The 25,681-nt window shown below is 37.3% G+C and overlaps 1 protein-coding gene across 8 annotated transcripts in view; it reads right to left on the bottom strand.

Annotated features, from left to right (window-relative positions):
• Window positions 1–2,801: 2,801 nt before the first annotated feature.
• The window catches only part of POC1B (POC1 centriolar protein B), a 55,382-nt gene continuing 32,502 nt past the window's right edge, over window positions 2,802–25,681 (bottom strand). For 5 of the 8 annotated variants that reach the window (XR_010468266.1, XM_065042404.1, XM_065042377.1 and 2 more), the window contains 2 exons: window positions 5,106–5,288; window positions 2,802–3,868 (listed from right to left, as the gene is read on the bottom strand). Coding sequence is in view for 7 of the 8 variants with exons in the window: in XM_065042404.1 (XP_064898476.1) it covers window positions 3,764–3,868; window positions 5,106–5,288 (288 nt within the window). In the remaining variant the exon portion in view is untranslated. Of the gene's footprint in view, window positions 3,869–5,105; window positions 5,289–8,342; window positions 8,415–25,681 lie in introns of those variants that run through there. The other 3 variants (XM_065042386.1, XM_065042373.1, XM_065042412.1) reach the window with 2 other exon arrangements.

A 25,681-nucleotide genomic window follows, 5' to 3' on the forward strand; every position in this document is an offset into this window, starting at 1 on the left:
ATACTGTTCCTGGATCCAATGTGAACATACATATTCATTAATTGTTTGGAGCAAAGAGTACAGAATTTCTGATTTTTACAAGCCTTACAAGGCAAACAGGTTACATAAAGCTGTGTCCTTGGAAATACATTCAGATCCTGGCTACCCTCATTCAGTAGAAAATGCAAGAGCAGTTTTGTGCTGTGATATGGCAATGAAAATAATTCAGCAATGTTCTAATAAGACTTTTAGGAAGAAAAAAAGGAAACTTGTTTACCCTAAAAATAGTACAGGATATTTATTTAAAGAAATGTTAACAAACAAAGGTGGGAATTTGTATTTCTCATATCTCTCATGCTACAGGGACCTGTTCAGGCCATCCTAAAATGGTGAGAAGAAGCTATTCTACCACTATTTCTGCAGCTAGAAGATTAATCAGAATTTAAAGCTACAGTTAAGTTTCTCATCTTAAAGATGATGATGATAAAACAATGAGTTATTATCTTACACCCATAAAAGCAAGAAAAAAGAATCCCCCAAAGATGGGAAAGTTGTTCAGACACATTTGCCTCCAGAAAATGTTTGTCCAAAACTTTAAGTTTATAAAAAATGTGTCAGCTATATGTTCAGATCAAAAGAAAAATTGACACGCCTTAAGGTTTGATGTTGCAACCAGGGGAGGTTTAGATTGGATATTAGGAAAAATTTCTTCCTGGAAAGGGTTGTCAGGCATTGGAACAGGCTGCCCAGGGAAGTGGAGGAATCACCATCCCTGGAGGTGTTTCAAAGGTGTATAGACATGGCACTTAGGGACATGGTTTAGGGGCGGCCTTGGCAGTGTTAGGTTTATGGTTTGACTCAATCTTAAGGGTCTTTTCCAACCTAAATAATTGTATGAAATAAGATATAAGACACAGTATTAACTGACAGCATTTCTTTCGGTTTGGAAGAGCATTTCTGTTTGGAAATGGCTGTAGAAGCCCATACAATGAGTTACTGGGCTACCGCATAACACTTTGAAGTTTAAGGAATTAGAAGGTGGGTTCCTCCAGCAACAGTGTCCCAGCGACACCAGGAGAGGTTATTCCTGCTGCGACCTTCTCTCTCTCCCTCACAAACCTCGGGGATCTACTGCTTGTCATTCAGACATGGGTGTTAGTGTTGTTAATAAGTAATTGATGCATTTTTGCCATAGCTGGCCTAGATGCCGGAAGTAGTCTTTCTCCAACAGGACAGCCTGTTTACATTTACTATCAGAGGGATAACTTAGCTTGAGGAAAGCTCAACTGCATCAGGTACGTGGTTCAGCTTCTTCAGAACACATATGGATTTTCAGTACTTCACTGCAGTCTGCAATACAGATATACTTTTCATAATCATTTAAAGACCTGTGCAATTATTTTTTCACATGGTGCAGAAGCACAACTAAGGCTAAACAGCTCTAGCTCTATAAGATAATTCAAATTAGTCAAGTTACCAGTTATTTGCCAGAGCACAAACCTTGGAGTAAGTGTATCTAAGACTTTAAGCAGCTTCTTCAGGTACTTTCAAGGGAAGTTTCTCTGTTCCATAGCTTTATTTGAAATTATATGGATCAAGAGAATGAGATAACTAACCCACATCAAAGTTCCTTTAAATGAAACACAATGTGAACTGGTTGCGGTTGTGTTTTAGGAGAGCAATGACAGCTTGAAAAAAAAAAAAATACCTCCATCCTTTCCTCAAAAAAACATCTCAAGTTATACAGACATCCCAAATGTCACGCATGTCGAGTTTCAATGTCAAGAGGCCATCTGACAGAATGGAAAGAACACATCTTAACTTGGAAATGTTATTTTACCAGATTTACAAACAACAGAGGAATAAACTGGATTAAGTAGTTAATGCTCCAGGTCATAGGTACTGAAAAGGAAGGATTAGTGATAGGAACTAAGGCAAACAGGAAAAATTCAGCAGAGATGTTATTAAAAAAAATACAGAAGTAAAACAAAATTCCAAATCTTCTTGATAAATAATCCTGAAAAGCTTAAGAAAGGAAAAAAAAAAAATCTACAGATTTAAAGCACATATACATTCCAATCAGAGAAAACAAGAAACAAGCAAAAGTTTTTAAAAGCTACATGGTATTGTGTCTTCTAATGGAGCAAAGAAAATGCAAAGGCCACAACAACATTTGCAAATGCATAAAGGAAAGTACATCTGACCCAAAAGACAGCATTTACATAACTACAAATTATATAGCATTATAAACAATTGCGTATTCAAAGGTCAGGCTGTATGCATTGAAATATGCTGGACCATCCTTCCACAAAAAAATCTTCAGCTAGAATGTTGCATTGAAATAGTTGCATCTAAAGACACTGCTTCTTTGTGATAAAACAGTGCTACTTAAGACTATGCTGAAAATACACGGTACTTGCTGGTAAAATGAGGGGATATCTGGCTGTCTGAAGGTGATCACTATGAAAGAAAGTTATAAAAGAAAATTTGGCTGCTCGTTGCTTTGACTCAAACCGCAGTAGTATTTGCACAGTGAGCTTCTGTACTTAAGCTGAACTCTCTTGGTGTTAACAAGGTTCAGCCTGGGAAATGCGCTTTACCTATATACAGTCAGTTGCAGAACTGGATTAAGATGCTCCCCCCATTTCAAGTCTCCTGTTTTTCAACATACAAAATGTGAAGTTGCAAAAGTGGATGACTACCAAGTTTTGATTGTGGATTTACAACAGGTGTTCTGCAATTGCAATTTAAAAAAATAGTAGGTACATCTAAAGCAGCATTGATTTATTTTCTATTAATAACACCCACAAGACCTCCAATAATTTTGCTAAAAATTGCATTTTTATTAAAAATAAAACCAAAATCATCATACATTGCAAAGTCTTTCCTCTTTTATAGCTTCATTCATACCGCATTAACTGATGGGGGACATTCATAGCACGAAAAGCTTGAGCACCTGTGGAATTCTTTGGAGAATGAGAATCTTTTGTACCTAGGATATAGATTTCGCATCATTTTATGTTTGGTTCAAACATATTCTTCAGAAGTATGAAGCTGATTTTTATTTTTCTAAATATGAGAAGTGAATTTTGATGGGGATGAGATAAGCAGAAGTGCTCGACTGCATCAGTCTGGCAGCTGAATTCACAAAGATGCAATTACAATTTCAAAGTTTAAGTAACTTCATGTTTATAGCTAAAAGTTTTTACACTACATCTTCTTGCAATCATCACTAAAATATTTAGAAGATAGAGAGTAACTGTTGCTACTGTTTTGTGAAATATCTGAGAGTATATAAGGGACAAAGAAAACCTCTGGCATTCTTGGAATTAGGGCTAATTAGGCATTATATAATGTAGGTGCTTGAGTAATGTGGCCTTAACACGAAGAACGTTTTTTTCACAATGCTTACCTGAATTAAAAAACCTGCATAGTACACTTCCAAAATAATTGCTATTAATCTAAATATACATAGTTTGTTGCTTAGCCATATCTAAAGATGTTATTAGGTTGAAACAAGAGTCCTGTACTGTTCAGTGGGAATGATTTTAGAAAAATATCCATTTTGGCTAGGCTACATTTCATTAAATATAGAGCCAGAATATCTGCCTGCTAACCATGTTTAAAATGTGTTGTATATTTTTTTTCCTCACTTGTTATTACATTGACTTGCTAGAAAAGGAGGACTTTTGTTTTGCTTATAGCAAAATCCAATGAAGTAACCTTTATTATTTCCTTGTGAATATATGAAACATATTCATCAATACCGTTTTGATTTCATCTTTTATTCTTCCCGCCTTCCTTGAAGTAGCATTTGTTGCTGATTTTCTAAGCATTCTTTCAATTTATCTTCAGTCAAAGTCAGACGTTGTTCCAGGATTGAAATAGTCTGCATGAAAAGGACAGTAATTTAAATTTGGTTTTGTACTACTCACAGAGTACTATAAAAGTGTGCAACATAGTAACGTAAGAAAAAACATTTTAACTCAACAGGAAAATATATCCAAAGACAGCTTTTCCTTAGCTATTCCCCTGTTTACAACTGTATTTAAAAATAACGGCTTTGTATCTTTGGAGATTGTCTGCAGCTTTAAAATTGTTTTCACAAATATTTTCTCTAAGACAGTGAAGTGTATATGTGCATACACAAATGACTTTGGGATACTATGCAAAATTTGCGTCCAAATTTCAATAGAAAACCAGCCATCACTGGTGACCCCAAATGACATCTTCCAAAAAAACCTAAAAGAAACTTACAAGGCATCCTCAAAAAAAAGGAAGTGAGAAAAGAAAGTACCATTAAAGGCATTCTCCCAGAGATTACCTTCATCAGTAAATGTAGCTTTCTGGATACAGTCTAGCAGTTTCTTTTTAGTCCAATTTACTACACAAATCATTTTCAACTGATAACTTGACTCCATACTTCTCAAAACTTATTTCTTCAGTTAACATATATATTGGAAAAGAATGCAGAAAAAACCAACCCTCAACCAACCCTCAGCCACTCCCTTTTGATTTAGCTTCATGTTAATATATCACAGACTACAGAGTAGTATCTTAAAATATAGGTTGGCTAAATCTGGATTACTAAAAACTGTCGAGCATTTGTAAACAAGTGATTCAGGGTTGCTGACTGAGACTAGTATTTATGCATTTTCACTGACACTGGGAATTATTCCACTGCTTAGTTTCTTACCTAAGCCAACACCTTGAACACTAACTTTGAAAAGGAATTTAATGGTACACTGCCTATTTAGTTTGTTCATCCCTGGCTAATACATGACTGTTCAAGGTGGAACCTGATGTCTGCTCAGTAACTGGCTTCTGGTAAATCTACGCTAGATCTCACTACTGAAAAATGGTGACTCTTTTCCTCCAGAGTTACAAAGACAACAATTATCTTTATGATTATGTAGCAGGAAGCTTTCATTTAGCAAACACAATACATGTGATCAACATTTGCTGAAAGGAAAAAAAAACAAAACAGTCACTTAACTATACAAGTATTCAAAATAACCCCATAGACTTTAGTATTCTGACTTATGAACGTGGCTCTTGGTTTTTTTTTGTCCGTTGACAGCATTATAATTTTCCACTGCAAGTATTACCTGTTATTGCATACTTACTAGAGTTAAAACATCCAGCTGCCCCACAATTTGTTCCAAAGCATTACCCAGGGAGGGGGAGATGCCTGTTTGCTTGTCCATGTCATGCACAGCTGATCTGACCTCATTCTCTGTCTTCCTTTTCGAACTTCTTGGCAAGACTGAAGCAGGGGAATGCTGCAGATCCTCACTGCTGACATCATCCTTGAACACAGAAACACCATTTGAAGATTCAGTTGCCTTTGTTTTCATTGAATTGTAACCACACAATACAGGCAGAAAGGTCTGGCTTTTAACTGAAAAATAAAACTAAAAAATCTATTTATACATCTATGTACATACACAAGGGCCTTCAGATTTGCTTCTTGTACCAGGTCCAATTTCTAACACCTTGATTTGTTATGACCTAAGAGAGAATTTCAGCTATGATGGATGAGGCAATAAGAGAAATCTCAGCAATCTTTAGTTACATGTTTCAGGTGCATATGATTGAGGAGCTACATGCAGTACTACTAGAGTTTGAATTAAAGCTTTGATAAATACTACTGCTGACTGGAGTTTTCTTCAAAAATATAGCTCTAGTTCACAAAGGAATTCATTCACAGCAGTCATATGGACAAAAAAAAAAAAAATCCATATGCAACTAGATGATCACAAGGGTTCCTTCCAGCTTCACAGTATGAAACCTTTGTTTAGTATGAATTAATCTCTTTTTTTCCTATAATAAATTTTTAAATGTCATTTTTAGTTGTTTATTCAGTGGTATTGCTTTTTGAGAAACTGTTTCCTTCTGGAAATGGGAGAAGGAAACAACAGAAAAGACCTGCACAGTGCAACATTCAGAGATAAACAACTTCAGTGTATAAACATTGTTCCAGGGTAACTGAGAAGACATGATCTTCCCAATTACTTCTGGTTTTGTTCATGCCTTGAAGTTCTTAATGGCACTTCTGAGTCACGGAAGGTTAAATAATCACTAATTCATTGGAACGTCCTTCATAACAACTTTACGTGACTTATCAATGACTTTTTGAGTCTTCTTTGAAAACTTCTTATACCTTCAGATAATTTTAGTTTATTTTTATACTAAAATAAACTGAGGTAGCTAAGTTTTATTAACTCTAGTTACATTTCTAATATCCGTTACATTTACAAAATGACACTTTTAAATGGTTATGGTTTAACTGTTTCTCTGAAACATATAGACAGCTGATGAAAATAGCCATTAGCTATGAAAAGGTTAAATTTAGTCTTACCTGATATATTTAAAATACGCAATATTTGCAATGTAGTGAAAAATATATTTATCATGTAAAACTGAACAGTTTTTCAAGAGAAAAAGTCTTGAAATCAAAGTCAGCCATTAAAATAAATTGTCACAAAATAATCTTGTAGAATGTAAATTGCTAGGCAGAATTAGTGACAATCCTTTACAAGATTACCTAGGCATGTTGATGAGTTTCTGTCAAGAATGATTTATGTGTAGTTGACCCTGCCTTTGAATCAATCAGGATCAGAGTGATGGATTAAATACCACTACTATGATAATGTCATGATTTTAAATATAAATAAAATTAAATCGTAACAATATTATCAGGAACTGAAACTGCTGCATTACCCTCAATAACTTTCCTGTGTCTTCAGTTGCATCCTGCACAGTCCTGACCAACTCTCTCTGGACTCACTGTGCTGATTCTCCTAAAACTTCTCTAAGTGTTGGGCTTGTTGCTATCTACATCAATGAAAGAGGACTAAGCAAGAGACAAGTTGTGTCCACCATTTATCTGGAAGGGCTTTTCTTTTTACTAACAAAGCACAAGAGCAAACAAAAAATGCCACACACACAGCCAGTAGAAGACTGTGGGTCTAGGGAGGGGAAGGGCTGAAAGCAGAGATTGTGGTGGGGTAAGAGGGTTTCACATCTTAAGGAAAAAGAAGAAAGTCTCACCACTCTCTCTGGGTTAAAAGCTCCCTCATGCAGTTAAGCTCTGCAAGCACAGGTCTCAGCCCCCAGGTATGAACTCCTGAAGTGCAGAGCATGGGGTTGATAGGCACAGGGGAAGATACCCATGCGTATACTTCAGACCTTCACTTACAATGCTACAAAACCACATGGGACCCTTCTCAAGGTTTGATAGTACCATGGTATTTGATGATATGCCACTTTCATTGATTCCATTATGATGAAAGAAACAGAAAAATTAACTAGAAGATACCTCCGGTTTCCGTTCAGCCCTCTTTTCTGTGCTTGGTGACTGATTTATGCAAACAAACTAAGCATGTCAAGTCATAAATGTCTGATGGAACTAATACTGAAATCCAGTAGTGATTTATCTTGATACTGGGTTGTGTCAAAAAAATAAAAGTGTGCCAGACATCAAACTACTGATTTCAAACATTAAACATCAGAGGCCATTCTACAGAATGTCCTAATGGTTTAAAACATTTGCACTGGACTACACAGAACTGGCCTTCTCAGTCTAGGGTTATCTAAACTCATGGCTCAAAGCACAATGCTTTGTCAGCTATGATGCTGCCTTTAAAAGGCAGGAAACGGTGGCAGATAAGGGTACTCTCTCCAGCCATGCTGACTGAGTCTTGTCACTGGTCAACAGAAAGCAGCTTTAGTTCAGTGGCCAGGATGCTCAGTCAGGAGCAGGTAAGCTCTGTTCCCATGAGAGGCTTTATGTATTTAATATTTAATAGCTAGGGGCTAAAATGAATAAAAACTCCATAGGATAAAGGATTTGGACCCAGAACTTCTCCACTCCTCACTACCTGTGAGGAGTGGAGAATTACATCTTTCTCTCCAGTACCATTGCAATCTCTTCTCAATATGAAAAATCTTGTGATGTCAACTTCAAATTATTCCAAAGAATTGTACCTAGTGAGGGAGTCAGTTGATAGCACAAAATGAACTAGAATACAAACAGTTTGATTTTTCAGACAAGGCAGGCTGTAAAAAAAAAAAAAAAAAAGACAAAAAAGAATTTCCCATTTAATTTTACTTTGCTTTAGCTCCTTGCTTTTTAGTATTAGCAGTCCTCAAAAGAAAGTGTTCCGAATATCTCCGAATATTCTGTCTCACAATGTATTCCATGTACTTTTAGATGAGCATGAAGAATATAGGATTATTGCATCTTAAGACTGTCCATATCTTCCCTTTGCAGATTTCACTATATGAGATACCATTAATTCAATCCTAGAAGAGCTCAGATCCACTGTGTTATTTCTGACTTACCAAGTTGTAGCTGAGGTCCTTGGGAAACAGGATTAACAGAAGCTTTTTGGTACGTTTTCTAACTCACAAGATGGAGACAGTTGCAAATGCTAGTTAACACAGAAATTACTAAGCTCAAGTTGGCGTTCAGACGTTAAAGAAAATACATTGCCATTAAAGATTTGCTGCCTTACAACCAATCATACTATGAAGACAACTATCCTTGTATTTAACTACAACAGGAGAGTCTGTTAGAATAGACTTCTTAGTGAGATTTCTATAGAAAGATGGTGAGATTACAGAAACCTTGCTTCTGTCTGTAAATTTGACTGCTTGCCCAGAAGCTTCCAAACCTCAACCAGGATTAGTTAAAATCTATAGAGAGGTAGGGGGCTCATGGATTATGTTGCAACAAATTTCAGGAAAATTGGAGGCAGAGTAGATAGAACACATTGCAGACAAGATAGAACTCAAATGTTATATATTCTGCATGGCAGCAGTGAACCTGCCAGGTTATCACCTGCCTTACGAACCACAGGCAGTTGATAAGGGAAGTTAAAAGTGTCAGTGATAAACAGCCAGTTGGTGCAGGAACAATTTGCAAAGATTATGCAATTAGTCTCTGTAGACACCTGTATGTGTCCTTTGAAAATTTTGGTACCTTTTGCTGCTTTTAATCAAACCTAATGAAGAGGTGGGGTCTCAGAAGTAACTACGTTTCTGAAAGCTTCAGGAAACAGTTTGCCAGTTTTCCACCTGAGGGTAACGTGGCTGTACAAGTTCACGCTCCTTTGCTTCGAAGGCAAATGAGGATGTGAGTTCCCGAAGTGCGAGAAAGACCCTGACTGGAACCCGCTAATATCAATGAGTGCATTGGAAAGGAATCTAGCATAGTTTGTCTAATATTAATAAAGCTACTTGTACTACTGTTTTGAGAAGTAAATTCATTGTCTTGCAGTTTGAATGATACAAGTAATTAAATAACACAGCCAGGAGAGACGTAACTGGAAACTTCAACTGATACTCTTTGACTTTGCCCACAGCATATTGCTTTGCAAGTTCAGTGTCCTAGGGATAACCTACTAATTGTCAAGTACTTAAAAAAATTAAAAACCAGATTTAACATTCAATGGCACTCAAAGATTTGCTACCTGTGATTTGAAGTTATTCGGATTTAAAATTAATTTACACTAATGGAGCTGGAGAGGAAAACAATCTGAGGTTAATAGGCATTGACAAGTTCTTCTAAAACAGATCTGCTCTGAGGCTGCTGTTTCACAGTTTCTTTTCAAACAAGCCTCCTGTACTTCAGACTGAAAATGAAGTAGAGATTTCAGTGTAAGCTCCCACAAGGTGATTACAAATTTTACTATTACAGCCAATCTAGAAGGATTCTTCCAAGATAAGGAGGAAAGCCGTCAATTCAGGTTAACAGATCAAATGCTAAGCTACCAAAAATCTCACCAAACATTTTTTTCTTACAGTCAAGTTCATCCAAATTTCAATGTTTCAGACAAATAGGCTGTGAAAAATGCTTTGTAGCTCAGTAAATTGCCACTAACATTGCCAAGTCATAGTATGGGAAAAGCGTTCTTGTAAAGTGGGTTAAACAGGAAACTGAGATTCTTTGGTTATATATTCAAAGTCATTTAGGGACAATGCGACACAAAAGTAATAATGTAAATAAGGCAGAGGCCTCGATGTTTATAAAATCTGAAAGGATCACACAAAGTTAAGCAAATAATTGAACTTTCAAAATTTATAAGAGCAATGAAATTACAGAGTTTCAAATTCTCAACTTATCCAAGTTGTGTCAAAATGGCTGTAATTTTTATCCTATCCTGGAAATTTGTACACATTTTTAAAAGCTGTCAGACATCAAGTATACTGTTATATCCATGAGGTGCCTGATTTATATTTTAACTGCTTCTAGTACTCAAATTTACAATCTTGCTCAGCGATGGGGCCAAAACTGCTGAAATCTAATGCAACACCCAAATGCCAAAACGTTACAAAGGAGTGACACTAGTCTTAGTAGATTTCCTTTACTCTTAGATACCAATCAGTTCACGTCCACCACTTCCATTCAATGTAACCTTTTTAATAAAAGGTATTTTTAAAGGAACTCTTTCTAAGCAACAGCCTATTTTACACAAAGTGTTTCAAGAACTAGATGCTCCCTTTCCTTCAAATTAGCCGCTTTCTAAAGTACTTCATGTAATACCAATTCAGGAACAACAATTCTATATGTTGCCAGCAATGTAAAAGTGCCTCATAATTCAAAAAACCACAAACTGTTCCAAAAGACTTCAAAATTATAGCTTATTCTGAGAGAATACATTTCAATAAGGCAATCAATTTTAAATTGTTACTTCTGAAAAAGCTAAAAAGAAGATGAAAGTGTGTACAGTGTTTCCATTCGCAGCCTGTTAGTAATAAAATGGACTGACATTTGGGCAACTTCATGTGTGTTACAAATACGGAGGAGAAGGACCAGATTTAATTAATCAATAGGAAGTTATTACCATGACATTACCAAGCAGATGTTCGGTAGAAAATTAAGTTTAGTTATAAATGATGTCACAAGCAGCAAACCATAATTGCTCATCTTTGTTTCCTGTCAAGCAAAATAGCTAAAACCCTATGGGTGGTACTTAATTGAACTGTGAAAAATCCTTACATATAACCTTATCACCTCTGCCTATTCCCAAATGTTTCCCCATGAAACAGTCACAGATCAGATAGAAAGAAATGCTGCATCTCGGTCTCCTTTCACTTCATGGTGTATAAGAATAGAATCTGAATGAAATGCATCCCTATATAAAGATGCTTGAGGAGTTTTATTTATAGAGAGAAAAAATTCCCTCAAGGAAAACACATGAAAAAATACAAGTCTCTGTTACTTAATTGAAAATCATTAGTCTTCAATCTTCTAAGAGCTTCAAATTCAGAAAATATACACAACAGCTTCCAAATGAATATCTTAATGATCTTATAATTAAGATGGGCTTATATGAAAAAGTGACATTAGTAAGCTTCCTAATGAATCACAAAAATTGGCATGGTCTGCTTTTTAAAAATAATCCTTTTGAATTTTGAACACATGGCACATTTCCCTACTAATATTACAACATTTCTGATACCGTGATTAAAACAACTACAAACAATTAGTCATACATAGGGCATTAAGCTCAAATAGACCCAAGAGCAAAGGCATAACAGAGTAGTTCTTACAAGGCCTTGTTTTCCTATATTTCATGTTTTTATCAAAATCACAAGAAGTTTCTCAGGAGATTAAACAGAACTATCATTATCACCATTTTTTTCCTCCATCTTGTGAATCTGCTCTTGAACTAAAATGGTTCACTGTGGATACGCTAAGTTGTACCGTTTGGGAAATGTTTGGGGTTTTTTAGGCCATATGTATTCACTAATCGCTTCTATTGCTTTGAAAGATTTTTTTGTTTTGTTTTGGTTTTTTTTCAGTCAATGAGTGATCCACATAAAACAGAGCTCTCTGATCTATTAGGCTAACACTGAGTATGTTAAATCACAATCTGTTTTATCAGTTCCTACTGCAGAAAACTTCCCTGTCATTTCGGCTGATGCCAGCACTCTTCATTTCCTCTCCTCTCGCACGCACATGAATCAGCACAGCAAAAACCCACCCTGTGCCAAACTGCAGTTTTCTGCCCTTTGCTATCTGATAAGGTAGCGCTGGTATAATCTAATTGCCAACTTTAATCGAAGTTTCACATTCAAGCAGTAAAATACAGATAAACGATGTTGCGCATCTAAAACAAAGTTCTACCAGGCATTTCTAGCTCAAGCAGATCTCTTTCAGAACAACTCGTAACACAGAATTTCACATTTAATTGAAAGTCTTTCATGGTCTCTTATGCATTTCAGTCTTCTCAATCTCTTAAAAAATGCCCAAGGTAAAAATAAAAATTGAAAACACTTAATGTAAGTGCACCTCTTCCAATCTGACAAGGAAATATTTTGTCTCCCCCTCTCCAGCACGGGTATCGTCACTGAAAGAAACACATTCATCAGTTCAGAACTTGACCACCAGTGGTGGTATCAGGATACAAACTCACAGCTAAAAAACAAAGCCAGATTATCAGGCCGTATTCCTTAGCAAAAAAAGGGCATTTTCACCTAAAATGGAATAGCGCTTTCTTAGTCTTAAAAATAACAAATTCAGCCTTAAGCTAGCTGAGTTTATAGAGGTCACAAGGTCAGTGCAGTACAATGAAAACTACTTGCTCATTTTTTCTTCTTTAAATATCAGTATGAAATTAATGGAAATCCTGATGCATTTACAGCTCGGCCAAATTAATCAGGTTTATTTATTTCTATCAGGATTAGAGCTATGTTAAATTTAGCATTGCTGGGATAACATAAAACAATAAAATATTCTATTCACAGGCACTTCTCAAGATATCCTGAACAGATAATTTTATGTAAAGAAATCTTATCATACAAGTGTTCTTTCACACACATAATGAGAAACTGGATATGTGGTTTTGTTATGTCACCTTTTCCCCAGAAGTTTTATTTGCCTTTGCTGCTGAAGGTCTGAGAAGACACTGTAAAACAGTGCACATCCTATGCACCAAGTATTTTCCAATCCCACATGTACAGAATCTAGTACAGAACAAAAAATTTTCCCCATATTCCATTAATGTCAAGACAACACAGAAAAATAACCAGAAATAAGCCTTGTTTTCTCCAAGAAATATAACAATCTTATTTCCCCAACAAAAAACTAATAGAAGTCCACACATATTTGAGCGCATCCAGTTAGAAATAAATAATATTTCTGAAATATTTTTCTAAACTCTTTGACCATTAGGAATACGTAAGCTTTACTCAAAACCTGAAAAACTGATTATTTAATTTCTAACAGAAATAGTTGCCTGCACAGTCAGAGTCTGATTCAGTAAAGGGATGCACAAAAACTAAATAGTTATGCTCTGTTTCCACTGGATTTAGATATACCTAACGCCTAAAATTAAATACAGTACATACATAGGGTAAACTAAGCAGCTTGTAAAGGAAAAACAAAACAACAAAATGCACAGCCCCCTCAAACATGTTCCAATCAAACCAATACATTTTAAGGATTTAGAGAAAACAGGATTTCCCCCCATAAAGCAAGAAATAGTGCTGAAAAATTAATAAACAAATAAATGTCTTGAACATCCCACTCAAACTAGACAGAAATCATTAAAGGTTCAGTTTCCAAAGGTGAGAAATTCCCTGCCAGGAAGTCAGTTCTAAATATAACAGTTCAGGAAGATCACATTCAAACACTTTCATAAATTATAAAAATATTTGCATCACAGTCTGGTGAAGTTCCCATGGAGTGGAAAAGGGAAAACAAACCCTCCATTTAAAAAAAAAAAGAAAAGGAAGACCTGAGGAACTACAGGCCAGTCAGTCTCTCCTCTGTTCCCAACATGATAATGGACCAGATCCTTCTGGAAACTACGCTAAGTCACATGGAAAATAAGGAGGTGATTGATGACAGCCAACATGGCTTCACTAAGGGCAAATCATACCTGATAAATTCGATGGCCTTCTACAGCAGGGTTAGAGCGCTAGTGATAAAGGAAGATCAACTGATGTCATCTACCTGGAGTGGTGCAAAGCATTTGACACTGTCCCACACAACATCCTTGTCTCTAAATTGGAGAGACACAAGTTCGATGGATGGATCACTCGGTGGATAAGGTATTGGCTGGATGAGCCCACTCAAAGAGTTGTGGTCAACAGCTTGATGTCCAAGTGGAGACCAGTGATGAGTGGTATTACTCAGGGGTTGGTATTGGGACCGGTGCTCTTCAACAACTTTGTTGGCAACGTGGACAGCGGGATCGAGTGCACCCTCAGCAAGTCTGCTGACAACACCAAGCTGTGTAGTGATCAAGGCCAGATTGGATGGGGCTTTGAGCAACCTGGTCTAATGGAAGGTGTCCCTGTACATGGCACAGGGGTTGGAACTAGATGATCTTTGAGGTCCCTTCTAACCCAAACCATTCTATGATTCTACACCCACTAAAAACAATATGTACCCTATGGAATAAATGTAAATTAAGGTAATAAATGATCTTCAATATATCTTCAGCAAGGAAGCTTTGTAAAGCTGAGGACAGGTAACATGAAGCCATAGAATCATTTCTACCTTTCACAGTTACAAAATAACGCAGACAATTTTAATTTAGGGAAATAACTTTGGATTGCATGTGTGCACATCCAAGGGAAAATCTTGTAACTAAAATCAGTGTTAAAATTTCAAGTGATAACTTGGTTTTATCCATATAGAGTCCTAATAAAAATTATATTATGTACTCTGCTTGAACTTCTTATCCATACTAGGGCAGGGAAAATTTGAAGGAGGGCAGGAGGAATACTTGTAACAGAAACTGGAAACACAATTAAATAGATACTAGAAATGACAGCAAATGAACAACCCTATATGGACATGGCCTCCTTTCTAATACTATAAATAGAATATTCTGCTATATTTGAGACTACAATTGCTAATGAATAACGAGAGAAGTAAAAAAGCCTAGGATTTTCCTAGCACACGGGCAAATTCCCTACACACCAAGTAGCAGATTGTGGAGGGTCACAGAGGGCATCAGATGAATGGATCACCAAACACATGGAAGGACAGAGGCAAGGTTACCTCAGAGTGTGAGAGCACAGCATCCTCACCAGGAACATGTCTACTCAAAGAAACAACAGCCATGCCTCTGGATTGCCTGCTTATGACTTCATTCTGTCTTCTTCCCCTTACTGAAGAAACTGACTGACAGTCTCTGCTGTAGACCGATAGCTGGCTAAATCAGTCTAACTGAAGTTTACAAAGAAACAATAACTGGTAACAGTATGATTTATTGTGCAGAGTCTTAAACTATATATAAGGGCCAGCACTTCATTTATCTTATTCAAATGGCTGGCAAAGTCACCTAGTATATTAATTGGTATTGTTCAAAATGAACTGACAATGAAAAGAAATCAGTCAACAAAACCCAAGGAATTTCTTATTCTTGATAGCATATTCACTCCATGGAAAACCAAACCAAAACCATTTTTAAGTTTAATTTTTAAAACTAAATCATATGCTCTACAGTATGTGATTTCTCTAAGATAAGTGTCTCTTATAATTACTTAACTTATTGGGCCAAAACCAATATTGATCAAGTTACACTGTATGTGAATGAGAAGAGCTAAAAGAACAGACTTCTGTCTCCAAACTCCACCTCTCCATAAGAATGAACAAAAAAATTACTGAAGATAAAAGCCTGAAAAGACAGACTCTGCCAGGACTAGAAGGACTGAAGGACACGAGTAACCTCCTCCTAAACCCAGAGGAAAGCTGAGAAGAGCTGCAGTTCCTGTGTACCAGGGGCCTGGTGCTTCAGTGGAGCGGGAGGTCGCTGCACAGGACAACCAACGCAGAGCAGGAGGTAGCTCTCTGTGCTGCAGGGCCTCCCTCCATGCACATACATATACTGCGTTAGCAGAGGCCCCTGCTGTGGAAAGAGCACATAAGATCTTTTTGCCAGCCCATACATAAGCGTATACTCATACATATCTACACAAAACCTTCTCTCAAAGTTACAGGCCTCTCTCAAAGCCAACAGAAGCTCCTTTCAGTTGGCACAGCAGCACCTGTACCAATGGTTTTTGTCAGGGTAACAGTGTCAGTGCTATGGTACAGTTGGGGTGTTTTTTCATACTTAGTACCAACATAACTCATGTCAACAGAACTATTACATAGACCAGGCTGATGTGGCCCCGGGTGAAAATGAGTTTGACACCCCTGGTACAGACAACTCTAGCTTACCTCCCACATTAGGAGATGCTAGGAGGTGCAGGGTGTCCACACAAAGATTTCACGGATAAATCTTCTTGTGTTAGCTGAGATCTGGCAGCTTTGACTTCCCTTCAGAGCAGGGGATAACGACAGATGCATATGCCGCTTCACTGTGTGGCCACTGACAATACCACCGGGATTTTACTCCTACTTCCATGGAGCAAACAATCTCCTTCAATTCAAATTATTTACAAGAAAATATCAAGGAGCAGAAAGTATTAGAAACTATGTTAGCAATCCAGTATAATAGAGTCCAAAGTTAAATCCAACAGGGCCACAGCACAATTTCTTGAAGGCTTTGCCAAAGAGCCAGATGCTACTACTAGAGGGGCGTGGGGGAGAAAAAGCAAAGCTCAAAGTTTCACAGCTCAAAACTCAAATCTCCTGACTATATCCAGGAAAAAAATACCTTACTATGTAATAGAGGAACACTCTTCCTCAGCATTTGACCAAGGCTTCTGTTAATAATGGATGATGAAGAAAGTTTTGACAAGGATGTAAAATATTCTAACTGTAGTGTCACAAAAACAATTCCTCTAACAATGAAATGAAGCTTCAAAATTTTCCTTGAAAAGTCAAATTTAAGTGCTTTTGTTAGGTTTCATTTAACACCTAGAGAAAGAAGCAGAAGTCTACACTGAGCTATTTCAGTGCTCAGCATCAATAATATGCTGAGGATTTGGTCAAGTTGTCCAGTTTCTCCGGGTGAAAACAATACTCAGTGCTGCTGAGCTTAGTTCAGAGGTGGGATTTTCAAAAATTGCTTTAACAGCACTAGAATAACTTTATACTTAAGTCAGTTGAGGTTTAAAATTTACTGTGATAAGAATGAAATTAGAGAACTGTAGAAACTGAGAAATTTGAGAACTGCATACAAATATCCAAGAAATGTTAACTTTGGAGTGGTCTGACATGCCTGTTATACTCTTAAAAATCATTTATTTTAATTAGTGTACTACCACAAATTTCTGTCAAAATACACACAGTGTTCAGCACCAATTAAAACACTAAATGTGTTGGCACATAAGATTGGTAGGTAGATAGGTTCTGCTTGGCTGTATTAAAAAAGGAATTCAACAACGATAAAAATTACAGGAAAAACATTAAGGTTGCCAATAATAGCTTTATTTTGAAATGCTTCATAATTTTCTCCCACTGTTGGGCTGTGACAGTTGGAACTTTGAGAAAACCAAAATAAACACCTTACTGATTTAAAAATATGTTCTGTAACTCTGCCAGCTCATTAAAATCAGAACTCAATTAAAAAAAAAAAAAATCTGTGATAAACCAAGACAGTGGGTTTCAGTGCTCAAGCAATTCATTAGCTACCAGGCTCTAAAGATTGATCGTCTCCCTATTTGATACTTGGTATTCATATTTTAGCCAATTTCTTCCTACTTTCAGTGACAAAAATTAACAAACCATTGGAGATGACTAACTGTCAGCATGGGGTAAATGGCAGGGTAGGGAAGGGTAGGGATAGTGGCCAACTCAGCAAGTTTCAATTCCAATAACATTTGTTATTCCTAAATTTCGCAGGAATTAGAACTAGGAACTAGAAAAAGGTCTTGGTCACTAAGTCCAGTCTTCAGGTATGAGAAAGAGTTTGCATCTATACCATTCCCACTGAGCAATCTCTTATTTTGGAACTGACAACATTTTCCATGCGGAATTTCTTCAATTATTATTTAATTATTTATTTTAATAAAAAAAAAAAAGAAGAAGAAAAAAAGAAAATAATAAATATAAGGCGAAACTTTTTTATACAGGTTATGCTCTAGCCAAGCAAAAGCATAAAACCTTCCCACTTCTGTCTCAACAGATGCTCTTAATATCACAAAGGTCACATCCACAATCCCATTGACTTTTTAAAAAGTAAATACGGATAAACTATTTTGAAAATAATATGAGTAGTTAGTTAAAATTTAGGGGTGTGTTCTCCACTTCTGCAAACGATGCTGGGAGAAAGTCAGAATACAGAACCCTGAGGCAACAGGAAGGGTGGAGAAGGAAAGCGATGACTTTACAAACGGCTGATCCCATTCTCTCAGTTCTTTGTGTGAGAACATCCTATGGATTAAGATCCCGATTCAAATTATCAGTAATGTGACATGGCTGGCTGCTTTGCAGTCAGCTTTTCCTCCCTGCCAACCTGAAAGGAGAGGGGAACAACAATAACAAAAAAAAACAAACAAAACCAAACTACAACCCCAAACCACTGTTACAAACTCCTGTCTCTCTCAGCAGCAAAGTGCTATGAGACCAACAGCTTGTGCAAGTTCCACTTCATGATCCTTACAGGATCCCATCACCCCCGAGGTGCAGAGAGGCAGTTGGCAAACACAGCAGAAAGGACACAACCTGGTCTACTGTTCATGGCAATTCACAACCTCATGTTCCAAGTTCAGTCACTCTCACACCTTATTACTCTTTCTTGATACAAGAGTAAACTCAGCTTACAATTTCCACTTTCTGTAGCGATGCTCATGTGACAAAACTGAGGTACTACAAGCAGCTCTACAACTTACGAAAAACAAGACCGATTCTTACTCTTTCATTCAGCAAGGTGTAGCATCTATTGCACACAAGAGGTTCTGAGGACCAGGTTCACTCTGCATTGGCATATCTCTCTTCCCTTAATGTACACAAGTTGAAAATAGTAGCGCAATTTGTGTTTTTTAAAAACACATCACACAGGGTAGTAAAATACATACACAAAGAAATACAACTAAGGAAGTGTTGACTGGATGGTCGGGTAGAGAGGTGGACTGTGAACTGACTGAAGGAAAGAAGTCAGAGAGTCACAGTCAATGGGGCAAAGTCTAGTTGGAGGCCTATATCTAGTGGAGTGCCTCAAGGGTCAGTACTGGGACCAGTACTATTCAATATATTCATCAATGATTTGGATGAGGGAATAGAGTGCACTGTCAGCAAGTTTGCTGATGACACCAAACTGGTAGGAGTGGCTGACACGCCAGAAGGCTGTGCTGCCATCCAGAGACCTGGACAGGCTGGAGAATTTGGCAGGGAAAAATTTAATGGAATATAACAAGGGCAAGTGTAGAGTATTGCATCTGGGCAGGGACAACCCCAGGTTTTAGTATAAGTTGGGGAACAACAAGTTAGAGAGCAGTGTAGGGGAAAGGGACCTGGGGGTCCTGGTGGACAGGAGGATGACCATGAGCCAGCACTGTGTCCTTGTGGCCAAGAGGGCCAATGACATCCTAGGGTGTATTAGAAGGGGGGTGGTTAGTAGGTTGAGAGAGGTTCTCCTCCCCCTCTACTCTGCCCTGGTGAGACCACATCTGGAATACTGCATCCAGTTCTGGGCCCCTCAGTTCAAGAAGGACAGGGAACTGCTGGAGAGAGTCCAGTGCAGGGCAACAAAGATGATTAAGGGCGTGGAGCACCTCCCTTATGAAGAAAGGCTGAGGGAGCTGGGTCTCTTTAGCTTGGAGAAGAGGAGACTGAGGGATGACCTCATTCATGTTTACAAATATTAAAGGGTGAGTGTCACGAGGATGGAGCCAGGCTCTTCTCAGTGACAACCACTGATAAGACAAGGGGTAATGGGTACAAACTGGAACAGGGGAGGTTCCACTTAAATATGAGAAGAAAATTCTTCACAGTGAGGGTGACAGAACACCGGAACAGGCTGCCCAGGGAGGTTGTGGAGTCTCCTTCTATGAAGACATTCAAATCTGCCTGGACGCCTTCCTGTGTAACCTGATCTAGGTGTTCCTGCTCCGGCAGGGGGATTGGACTAGATGATCTTCCAAGGTCCCTTCCAACCCCTAACATTCTGTGATTCTGTGAAATATCACACCAGAATATAAGGAAATATAAATATATATACACATACTATATATATACATATATATATATATATACACACACACACAAAGTGGTGATAGCAAGAGTATATGGAATTGTGTCTCCATGCAAAGTACAAGAGAATATATCTTTTCCCATACTCTAATGAAAACACACAGCATCTCTGATCCTCCCTGCCATTTGTGTCTCTGCTTCTTAAGGAAAATAATTTCTAATAATAATAACAGACAACATTAACACAAATATTTTCTACTGATCAGTCAGGTTAAGCACCTGACACACGTAAGGTACTCCTGTTAAGAAGTGCAGCTCATTCTGAAGCGTGCTTGCACTCCCTCATGCTTACGGTCACCTGGCGCTTCCGTTCCAAGTAAAGTACATTTTTCTAAATAGCTTGGTTGTATGGGTTAAGAGTTGAATTAAGGATATAACTGAATTGAAAGAAATATATATAAAGCTATAAATATTTATTAAATACTAAACTAGCATTAATGAAAAACTGCATTAAATAAATACCACTGGGGTATAGAAAAGAAATATAAACACAACTATGCTAAAGGGCATGTAAACCAGAATATCATAGTCTAATGTTCTCTTGATTAATTTCATTTGATTAAGGCTGATTGTGTGCTTACAACTGCACAGGGGAGCTAAACAATGTGTAATCCATTGTACAGTATCAGTTATGACAAGTAGTGGTCTAGTCAAGGTGGGGAGATACCACACTCGGTGGGATATGGAAGGAGGCACATCCCTATTGTGTGCCACATTCCATATTTGATGTTAAAATGGCAATAAAACCAAAAGCAGTTGGCACTATAATCCCAGATCAACAGCTGGCATTCCGGTCCTAAATAACAAATTCCTGTTGGGGACCTGGAGACTTCACAGATAAAATATACTGTTGCTTTTTACAACTGTAAAAGGCAGAATAATACAAATGACCATAAATTAGAAGTGATCAGGATAACTGAAGGCCTCAGCAAAAAACTCTATAGCCATTAGAATTAGGAGCAATAAAAATGACATTTTAGCCCTCTTTCCTAAGGAAACAATGCTGAGACTATCATTTCCACCTGCTTAAGCCCACACCTCACTTTTAAGTTTCAAACTTGTAGCAGATTTAAGAGGGTCTGATGAAGAGATAACCTAGAAAGAACTGATTTTATCTAAGTTTCCTGAGAAGAGATTGCCAGTCAAAGGAGAGAAATCATTAAGAAGCCCCACTGGGTGAAAGGCTCTGGCATAAGTTTACACATTATTGGAGACCAGAGAATACATACAAGAGAAACAGAACTTAGAATTACCTCAAAGCAAGGGAAAAAAGCTTCAAATAAAACATTACAGTCAGCTTTGAAACACAGATTTGTAGGAAGTTAGTCTACATTGTTTCTGTCACTTAAGGATTATTCGTACATTACAAATATAAGGAAAAAGGTAGTCCTAGCAATGGCATACTTATGAGCTAGAAGTGTTAAAGAGTGATGCAGAAAATTTTTGAAGTAGTTAATCAAATATTTTTATCTTCCATTTTGGAAGATAATAAACACTGTAACTATAATTGTAGCAAAATACTTTCTATATTCCAACCACAGAAAAAAAACCAAACTGTTGAACAGTTTACACTGTATGCAAATATTTTAAAATCCTGGGTTACATAGTTTGTACTCAATGGTTCTGAAACAACAACAAAGGTAATGGTACTGATTTTTAATATATCATAGAATAATAAAGAAATACCAGGGGAATGGGAAAGCTGACATTCCATCAGTAGTTAGAAAGGATAAACAGGATAAGGATGTGGTCACAGGTCACAGTCAGCTTGGGAATTGTGTCAGGGAAAAACACTGAGAAGTTGATTTAGGACATATATAGCAAAGATTTAAGGCATAACATCAAGAAATCAATATGGTTTGAGAAATAAATAATCTGTCAAAGTAATAATGAAATATTCAAACTGTTCCTGATAGAAGTACTTTTTAAAAAAACCCACATAATACGCATGCTACAATTTTAATTAACACATTTTAGGTTGTAATGCACTATGAAGTCAATTATCTAGCTAGTGTTCCTTCAAAACCAGTTAAATCAGAAGATTACTACAGAATTATGTTGTTTTTAGTGATTATGCTGAAATCCATTCTTGTTTTAGTCCCATGCAAAACGTACCAGCGATCTGGAAGCTCAAGTTGACGGACAACACAAAAGGCATACTGGAAACTACTAAAATAGTCAGGATTACGTGGAGATCTGACTTCATTCAGCTGTCCAAATGCAACTTTATGTACACATGTAAGATCTCACAAATGAAAACACCCTAGAGTAATATACTATAGAAAGCAGAGGTGTTGAAAAGAATTGAAATAACATAATACATAACTGAGTGAAATGATGAAACTTTGATTTATAAGGTTGAGTGAAGACTTACAGTAACTTCTTACACATAGTTTAACTAGCTGAAAGTACTGAGCAAAAGGTAGTATTACACTGTTACACTACACTGGCAGAAATTGCAAGTATGGACACAGAGAAATGAGGAAACACCTATAAGAATGAATCGTGGCTTGGAAGAGTAATATTTTCAGTGAGGAACATCTGACACTGGTTTATCTAAGAATAGGTTAAAGATGAAGTAATTAATTTTCTTAAATCTGTGCCAAGAAAGGGGGTTTCCTCTAGAATAAAAATACTGCAATAGGCAAAATTCAGAGTAGTATCGCAATGCCTGCACTTCAGGTACCTGATGTGCACTGAGGAAGTGATACCTTCGCGCTCAGGAAGTACAATCACTCAGATCCACCTTTTTCTTTTTTTTTCTCATCCCCCAAACACTGTTTATTGCAAAATGCATAAGGGCGATGGAATCCAGAGTTTCTCCTCCAGAATACCCTAATCACCGACCACGGACTGCTTCTCACTTGCTTTCCTCTGATGCCGCACACTTTGAGCTTTTACTTTACAGTGCTTCAAATTCAAGCACACAGGATGAAGCTGCCTCCATTCAACTTTTGTCGCAGTTACCTGCTGTTTAAGTTACAGCCATGCAGACAGAAGAAAGCAAGCTGAATCCTCTTAGGCTGAAAAACTGAATCCAACACACCTACCACCTGAACAAAAGGAAGCCATTATTACCACCTCCTTAGTTTGTGTTTTTCCATTGCATCTTAAGAAATATGTTCAGATGCATCACGCGTGAAACACATCTGTAGATGTTCCAGGACAATCACATTGGATACACGGGTCCACAGACACTGGTCAACCCCAGTTAGGTTACAGCCAGCACTAGTCTCCTACTTAATGAGAAAACATTATTTGGAGATTATTTCCTTTGTGCTGGTATTAGTGTTCGGATAGCTGAGCAGCTTAGTGAATTGACTTGGATGGAATTAACCAGACAAAAACAGTTGTTAAGTTAAAATGACTACGAAATCATCCTTTAGCATTGTCCTACCTAATTTCTGACTCCCAAACTATTTTGGTGGAATGTACAAACCAAGCTGCTTTCAGAACTTTTCTATATCAAACATCTAACTTATGAAGGAACATTTTTGCCCTTGGTGCTGAATCTTATTTGAAAAGTCTCAGTCTTGTTTTAAGCAACCTATGAAATTTTTGGATCTGCCTCAGAGTTTCCATTATCTCACATGAAGCAAATAACTACATGTCTTACAGCAAACTAGATAGTAACACAGCATGGTTTGCAAGGAGAGATGTGTTGTATTAGAAGAGTTGATATATTTGGAAAACACTCAAACAAGCTTTTAGGCAGAAAGCACCCACTGGGTTTAGATATCACTGTAATCTAAGTGATAAATACAAGCACTGTCACTTAGGAAAAATAAGAAAAGACTTAAACAGTATTGAAGTGTTTTGCTTTTATAACAAACCTGCATTAATCATTTTGAATAACATAAAGTGAAAAATAAATATAACCATTATATTCAAGGTTCTACCACAGTTGCAAGCAGGCTGTGCTAAACTTAGGCTCCAGTAGTATTTAAGAACAGAGGGTAATTCAAGGGCACTATTTTAGCTTTAGTATCTTGTTTTCTGACATGCTTGATCTGTAGCACAGCTCTATTATCCAACCTAAGATAAACAAAAATAAAACGCTGCAACCTTCTCTAAGAGTCAGGCACTGTGAACTAATCCAAACATCTGCTTCTCAGTCTCACAACATGTGCAATTTTAGAAGTATAAAGTCCCATGAATACTAAGAAGTTCAAAATTTAACTTGTGCTACTGCATAAAAAAAATAAAACAGGTGTTTAGAGAGTAACAGAGCTACTGAATGCTAACTTCATTAACTTCCATTAAGCTAAATGACTCACAAATGGCATGTATATCAGTAGTAAATCATCATCTAGGTCAGCAGGAAGCTCATTATGGACTGACAATCCAAGTGACAGAAACACTTTTCTACAAGTGCTACAGTAGTAATTTCCTGTGTGAAAGGCTTGCTGCTGTTCCGGCATTCCTCAGGGGACAGTTCTTCTCAGAGGATGTTACTCTTCCCCAGGAAGAGGAAGGAACCAGTTGTTATTGGATGTGTGGGCTGATAGCTGTCGGGCATTTTCTGCATGCCACAGAATCAGCTGTGAGAACTGTGAATGCAGCTTAGATTCCCACCCAAAGCAGGGGAAAACACTGCTTGGGCAGACAAGGTCAGAGCGTACACTTACAGTATCTCAGGAAGTTGAAAGAGAAATAATACCTGGAACTTCCATCCCTCTAGTTCCCAGAAATGTGCTGATTTGCTACAGGAACAATATACAGACATGGATCAACTTGAAAAGAGTTCCTGAAGCACTGCATTGTTGCTGTAAGATCTTACACAAAGTAAAATATTGCCAGTTCTGAAACTCATCTATAGCAGGACAGTTATCCCACAAAACAGTACCAAAAAATAGTCCAGCAACTGCGTTTGTTAAAAGTGTCACTATTGGCAAAAGCAACAAAATTGAACAAACTGCCTTGTGAGGAAATTAAATATTGAAACTTAATCTTTTACATGGTGAAGGCGGTGGGATATAGATTTTTTTTTCTTTTTTTCCCCTTTTAGGTCCCTCCTCTCCTGAGCTTCCTGTCCTACAGCAACTCAAGTTCCCCCTGTATGTGCTGTGACACTCTTACAGGGCAGGTCACCAGTAGCTGGCCCATGTCTAGTTCACTATCAGTTAATTCAGTGTCACATCCCACTGGCTTTTTCTTCAGTGGCAGCACTAATGTTTCGTTATTTTACTAACTGCTTATCTCCAAACTTAGTTAAAAACAAAACAAACACAAAAAACACACAACAAACCACAACACTGACTATTGGATTAAAATAATATTAGGGAGATAGGACAGAGACAGATAAATAAACAGTGTAATTTCATAAGGTACACTTCCTCAGGAAAGCAGGCTAAATATAGTATAGGAAATATTATATTCTTGCACTCTCTAGTGCCCAAATTGAGAATTCTGTCTCCAATGAAAACCTGACTTTCTCTCAAGCTCCAGTTCACTCAAAGAATATAATGAAACCTATTAAGGAACATCAAGACATGTATTATTACCTAATTATGTAGCAGCACAACACATTTCCTGTTCTCTCCTTGTAAACCAGCAGTTACATGCTGTGTTAGAATAGCACCACTGCAAAACACAAGG

Source organism: Columba livia, chromosome 1 (assembly GCF_036013475.1).
Source record: "Columba livia isolate bColLiv1 breed racing homer chromosome 1, bColLiv1.pat.W.v2, whole genome shotgun sequence".
Lineage (NCBI taxonomy): Eukaryota > Metazoa > Chordata > Aves > Columbiformes > Columbidae > Columba > Columba livia.